The 6,007-nt window shown below is 45.6% G+C and overlaps 1 protein-coding gene and 1 long non-coding RNA gene across 5 annotated transcripts in view; one reads left to right on the top strand and one right to left on the bottom strand.

Annotated features, from left to right (window-relative positions):
* The window catches only part of LOC123080378 (uncharacterized), a 6,516-nt gene extending 2,161 nt beyond the window's left edge, over positions 1 to 4,355 (bottom strand). The window contains exons 1-2 of the long non-coding RNA XR_006438352.1: positions 3,629 to 4,355; positions 3,419 to 3,510 (exon numbers count right to left, since the gene is read on the bottom strand). This is a non-coding gene — a long non-coding RNA (uncharacterized lncRNA). The remainder of the gene's footprint in view (positions 1 to 3,418; positions 3,511 to 3,628) is intronic.
* Positions 1,236 to 5,730, top strand: LOC123080375 (wall-associated receptor kinase-like 8). 4 transcript variants are annotated; one of them, XM_044503284.1, is made up of 6 exons: positions 1,242 to 1,382; positions 1,469 to 1,510; positions 1,749 to 2,171; positions 2,667 to 3,143; positions 4,089 to 4,235; positions 4,324 to 5,730. In XM_044503284.1, exons 3-6 carry the CDS (start codon positions 1,760 to 1,762, stop codon positions 5,547 to 5,549), a joined length of 2,262 nt encoding a protein of 753 aa, XP_044359219.1. In that variant the 5' UTR covers positions 1,242 to 1,382; positions 1,469 to 1,510; positions 1,749 to 1,759; the 3' UTR covers positions 5,550 to 5,730. The 4 variants fall into 4 exon arrangements, with proteins under 4 accessions (XP_044359217.1, XP_044359218.1, XP_044359219.1 ...); XM_044503282.1 differs by having other exon boundaries at positions 1,236 to 1,382; positions 1,469 to 2,171; XM_044503283.1 differs by having other exon boundaries at positions 1,238 to 1,510.
* The last annotated feature ends 277 nt before the right edge of the window (positions 5,731 to 6,007 follow it).

The raw sequence follows: 6,007 nt of genomic DNA on the forward strand, positions 1-6,007 counted from the left end.
GCGAGAAGGAGGAGATGACTGCGGTGGACTTGGAGGAGAGGGCGGAGATGGCCGTCGATGAGTAATTGTGGAAGGTGTAGCACCATGGCGGCGGTTTTGCATTCGACGAGAGGGGCGGCGCGTGCAAATTTTCCTAGGACTAAACTGCCCCTATATTAAAACGCGTCCCCACCTTGTCACGAGTACCGGCCCCACTCGTTTTAGTACTTTCGCGTACTTTCATCGGAGTACTACCCAGTACTTTGTATTTGTCTGCCGTTAGATCGACATCAACGAACGGTTCTAAAAAAGCCCAACCACTCTAAAACTTGTATTTTTTTTAAGTAGACTAGAGAACTACTAGCATACATGAAGAGTAGTCTGAATGTTTTTCAGAAAAGAAAGCAAATCATTATCTGAAACAAAGTGCCAAAGAACATGTGCAGACTGAAGTAATCAAGACAGATTCATTGGCCCATTCAGAAGCGTAAATGATGTAGCTAGCATAGAGCATTCAGATGGTCCATTGCCCCCATGTGCTGTGCTGCGCTGCAACTAGATATGCCCCAGTTGTTCGAGACGCATGTACTCACCACTAAACAATTGCTTAATTAGTGCATGCCTCCGGGAGTAATGGAAGCCCAAAAGCGCTCTCCATTGCTTTATTAGTGCAAGCTTCCACTGCTCCACATGAATCGTAAGGTTGGGGACCTGTTCTTATGACAAAGACGAGTGCCGACCCGAAAGCTACATGTCTGCATTGCCCTCATGTGCTGTGCTGGGACTAGATATGTCCCAGCTGTTCGAAACACATGTACTCACCACTAAACAATCTTAATTAGTGCAAGCCTCCGGGGGTAATGGAAGCCCAAAGCTAGCTCTCCATTGCTTAATTCAGCCATGGCTTAACTAGTGCAAGCTTCCCCTGCTGCACATGACTCGTAAGGTTGGGGACCTGTTCTTATGACAAAGACGAATGCCGACCCAAAAGGTACATGTCTGCATTACTACCACTAGTCTTTTTTTTGTTTGAGGCGAGACTACCACTAGTCAGTCAATAAGAGTGCCCCTTCTTCCACGGCCCACAAGTGGTTCCCCGTGTGCCCCTTCTTCCACAGCCCACATATCGTTCCACGCTAGTCATTTTCAGTCGTTTCACTACTACTAGTCAGTCAGCGAGACCCAACACGCATCCGGCTAGACCACTAGATGCATGTTATATAGCACTTACAAGTTGAGGCACCGGTGCTATCCAACACAAACGGATAAACACAGAGTATACATATACAAGATGAGCAGGGCCATGGTATCACTACTCGTGCTTGCGGTGCTTGTGTTGCCGCCGGTGCCGGCAACAACTGCCACGGTGACTACGGCTAGAAGAAACTGCCCCGACACCTGTGGTTATCACCTCATACCTTTTCCGTTCGGAGTAGGTCCTTCATGCTCCTTGCCTGGTTTTAATCTCACTTGTGCTGTCGACAAGCAGACCAATGACAGTCATCCCATGCTGGGCAACTCAATGTTGGAGGTCAGTTTCCCTTCCGATGTACCCGACTCCTACCTGTTCACCACCAGTATCTCGTACACCGTGAAGATGATTCCCGGTGTACGCGACTACTCCATCCACTGGGAAGCTCCAGCTAGGCCCTTTGCCATATCTGGCTGGTCAAACATATCCTTGTTCGTTGTTGGCTGCGGCGTCAGGGCTTCGCTGTTCATTGATAACTCGGCCGTTGAGGCCGGGAACTGTTCCGTCGTCTGTGCAGAAGCTCAAGTCATGGAGAAGCTAACTGTGGGAACGTGTGATGCCATGGTTGGCCTCGGATGCTGTTTCATTGATATACAAGTGAACCTAAGGGCGTTCACTCTGGACATCTCGCGCATCAACGGCTCTCCAAGCTCAAAACAAGTGCAAGCCTACATGAGCGATAGTATGGACCCAAGTTTCACCCCGATTGGTGCATACTCTGGGTTTCAATACTCAGGAACAGTTCAGCTGGATTGGTCTATTCCCTACCAGCCCAAGTTGCCCAACTGCAAGCGTGCCATGGAGGACAAGGAGAGCTATGCCTGCATTAGCAACCACAGCAAGTGCGAGGACTCGCCAATCGGTGGATACATTTGCTATTGCCAGTCGGGCGCCATGGAGGGCAACGCTTACGTATATGGCGGCTGCCATAACCCACCAGGTCATCCTCTCCATCTATATATGTGACTGGGTTAAACATTTTGTGTTGTGTTTGGTTCAAGGTAGCTTTTGTAGTTAGCTAGTAACTTTCTTTTTGCGAGGAATCTCTACTTTTAACTTTTTAAGAGTATATAAATACCTTGTCCTAGAACCTACTAGCTAGCTAGTTGGCCACTTGGCCTAAATGACTTTTAACTAGATCATGTGGTTTAGGTATAGCGACTTAACTCTCCTTTCCTAAAAAAAGAACTCTCCTTAAAATGCAGAGCTCGGCAAGTTAAATTCATATCCGTCCACCTCAATCAAACACGATCTTACTCATATGTATTTTTCCTGGGGATTTCCACTTCCTTATCTGAGAAGAGTTGATGGGCTAGTATAACTATATTTACACTATTTTGTTTCAATATTTATGTGATATCATTTTTTAAATATTAATAGCTGTTTCTTTGCTCAAACATTTGGCTTGATCCTTTTCGGCTTTCCCCTGCAACAGCTTATGATTCCATCCAGCCAAGAGCGGATTGTCCCACATCATGCAATAACGTGAGCACCCCATTCCCCTTCGGAACAGAACTAGGCTGCTTTGCCAAGCCCCATCTCTACCTCAAATGTATCCCAACAGCCGCCCTTCCCGTCCTTCAGTTGACCGATCGAACGCTCGTCACTGACATATCTATTGGCGGCGGTGTATTACAAATTCATGGGATATTGGAGCCAGATGATTTCATGTCTGACTCGGACCACCCGCTCTATGCCTTATCTGGAGAGGGAGAAAGGCGCATAGTGAAGTGGGCTATTGATAACATGACATGCGAGCATGCAAAGATGAACAAGAGCGACTACAGATGCTTCAGCACCCACAGCGACTGTGTTGATGTAACTGACGATAGAACACTCAGACATATCGGTTACCGGTGCAAGTGCTCTTCTGGTTTTGAAGGGAATCCTTACCTTCAAGATGCATGCACAGGTATACTCTCAGAATCATTTCATTTTTGCTTAATCTCAGTTCTCTGAATTTTTTGTTAATCAGTCACCTAAAGCTGCCTATTAGTTTTTCCCCAAGAAAATAACTTTCCCGACAAAATATTAGTTAGCCTAAAATTGTACTGCAGAAAGTGTGCAATTTTTGTGTAATGCTCGTACAAATTTTTAGCCTACAGTTTACATAAAGTGAGATGGTTGGATGATGATCTGAAGACTTAGAAACATGACTAAGGTATAAAAAAACAAGAGATAACTTACAAATGGATAATCTTCAGCCACATTCAAGCATGTAACGGTGCCACAGTATACAAAATTGAATGATTTGCTTTTTCGTTTCATCATTCCTTCCCCTGTATCCAAAGATGCACATAAGGTAACTTATACAACACCAATACAATATTCACATCATAAAACTTCCAAGGAAACAACAAGCTACATAAGGTGTAAAAAATAATAACCAAACATTACGTTATATGTTAACAGGGACATGACGTCTCTGTAGCCAATTCCAACCCCATGGCACCAGAACCATCCGCTCCTGCTCCAACGATTGTTGGGATAAATTTCACTGCCCGCGACCAGTTGATACATAAGATAGTCAACATGGTTTACATTTTTCCAAAAGTAAATAAATTTGTTCATAGCAAAATCGACAAACATAAAGTAGCTTTGAGCACGACGATTTATCTGCCCCCGCAACTAATTTCAGAAAATCTGAGGGGCACCATGATGTGGCAGAATGCCAAAAAATATGAAGATTGCTAAATACACAAACATTTGTTGCTGTTTCAAGCTCAAAATTAGTGCCATGGGTCAAATAAGTAGATAGTTTGGTTGTAAAAATTGCACGCATTATTGTGTGACAGATTGCATACAAATTTCGTATGGTGCAAAGATGATCAGAGATCTTACTGTGTGCTATTTACAGATACCAACGAGTGCCATCAGCCAGATAAATACATCTGCAAGGGTATCTGCCAGAATAGTTTCGGAAGTTATACATGCACCAGTTGTCCTCGTGGAACAGATTTCAATAGCGTCATCAGAAAATGCAAACCAACTACTCTAATATTAGGTAAAAATCATAGTGGTTTCTATCTATTACTGTTACTGCTATAATCTCGGAGATAAATAACTCGACTTAAACGGGTCATCCATTGCAGGTGTTACTATTGGACTAAGCAGTGGTGGAGGCATTCTGTTTCTTGCTTTAATTTTTGCTATTCTAACTCGGAGATGGAAGAGAAATGTTCAGAAACGTTTGAGAAAGAGGCATTTCCGTAAGAACAGAGGCATTCTGCTAGAACAGCTGATCTCTTCAGATCAAAGTGCCAGCGATGCTGGCACAAAGATATTCTCCCTGGAGGAGCTGCAAAAGGCAACCAATAATTTCGATCACACCCGTGTGATCGGACGTGGTGGCCATGGCACTGTCTATAAGGGCATTCTGACCGACCAGCGAGTGGTGGCCATCAAGAAATCAACGCTTGCCATGATCAGCGAGATCAATGAGTTCATCAACGAGGTCTCCGTCCTATCGCAGATCAACCACCGGAATGTGGTAAAGCTCCATGGATGTTGCCTAGAATCTGAGGTCCCTCTGCTCGTCTACGAGTTCGTCTCCAACGGGACGCTCTACGACCTTCTGCACCGCGAGCAGAATGGTAGCTTGTCGCCTTTGTCCTGGGAGGAGCGCCTGAGGTTTGCCACCGAGATCGCGGGTGCGCTCTCGTACCTGCACTCTGCGGCTTCTGTGTCGATCCTACACAGAGACATCAAGTGCATGAACGTGCTCCTGACGGACAGCTACACCGCAAAGGTTTCAGACTTCGGCGCGTCGAGGCTGATCCCGATCGACCAGACGCACCTAGTCACTGCGGTTCAGGGCACGTTTGGGTACCTGGATCCGGAGTATTACCATACTGGGCAGCTCAACGAAAAGAGTGATGTTTACAGTTTTGGAGTGATACTTGTTGAGCTGCTGACGAGGAGGAAACCGATCATTCAGAACGAGCATGGCGAGAAGCAGAACCTGTCCAATTACTTCTTGTGGGCTATGAGGGAGAGGCCCCTTGAGGAGACAGTGGACGCTCAGATCCTCGAGGAAGCGAATGGGGAAGGGGTTCTGTGCATGGCTCGGTTGGCGGAGGAGTGCCTATGTCTGACACGAGCGCAGAGGCCTACCATGAAGGACGTGGAGATGAGGCTGCAGCTCCTGACGGGGCGCCGTGTTGCACCGAGGGTGGAGCGAGCCGAAGTTGCACAGCCTCACTCTGAAGCTGCGGGAAACAATGGGCGTAGTGGCATTGCTCCGTTGATTGGTCAGAACGGCTCACGTCAGTTCAGCCAAGAGCAGGAGTTCGTGTCGTCTCTGCGTGTGCCACGGTAGTTTGTTGGCACTTGGTATACCGTTAGTTTAGACCAAAAGGCATATGGCGTTGTGTGTATCTTAATTACCTTTTGCCCGTACTGCAAAATTCAATTTTAAAGTGTGTATTGTGAATTTCCATTGACATGTAAAAGTGAATTGCTTTTTGGACCAACCATCAACACAAAAAATACGCAGATCAGAATAATGGTACAATCATAATACTAGTCGCAACTTGTACCAGGCAGTCTAGCTGGACCTATTAATCAGCAGAAGCAGCGACTGAATGCAGAGGAGAATAATTTCCATTGAAGACGACTAGAGTTAGTCTGTAAGGTGCTGTTTTTTTGTTCCACCGTGCAATGAGAAAAAATTTGAGAACTACTTTTGTTGAAGAAACATTTTTTCCTCACAATATTTCTTGCTCTAAGATTGTTTTTGTTCCAACTAACCAAACTTTTGGTCCACAAAAGAATAAA

This window comes from Triticum aestivum, chromosome 3D, assembly GCF_018294505.1.
Source record: "Triticum aestivum cultivar Chinese Spring chromosome 3D, IWGSC CS RefSeq v2.1, whole genome shotgun sequence".
In the NCBI taxonomy this organism is placed as follows: Eukaryota; Viridiplantae; Streptophyta; class Magnoliopsida; order Poales; family Poaceae; genus Triticum; species Triticum aestivum.

Excerpts from the sequence above, each read along its gene's own strand:
- LOC123080375 (XM_044503281.1), top strand. The coding sequence starts at position 1,271 with ATGAGCAGGGCCATGGTATCACTACTCGTGCTTGCGGTGCTTGTGTTG. Across the intron at positions 2,172-2,666 it reads CGGCTGCCATAACCCACCAG|CTTATGATTCCATCCAGCCA; the intron begins GTCATCCTCTCC and ends CCCCTGCAACAG. Across the intron at positions 3,144-4,088 it reads CCTTCAAGATGCATGCACAG|ATACCAACGAGTGCCATCAG; the intron begins GTATACTCTCAG and ends TGCTATTTACAG.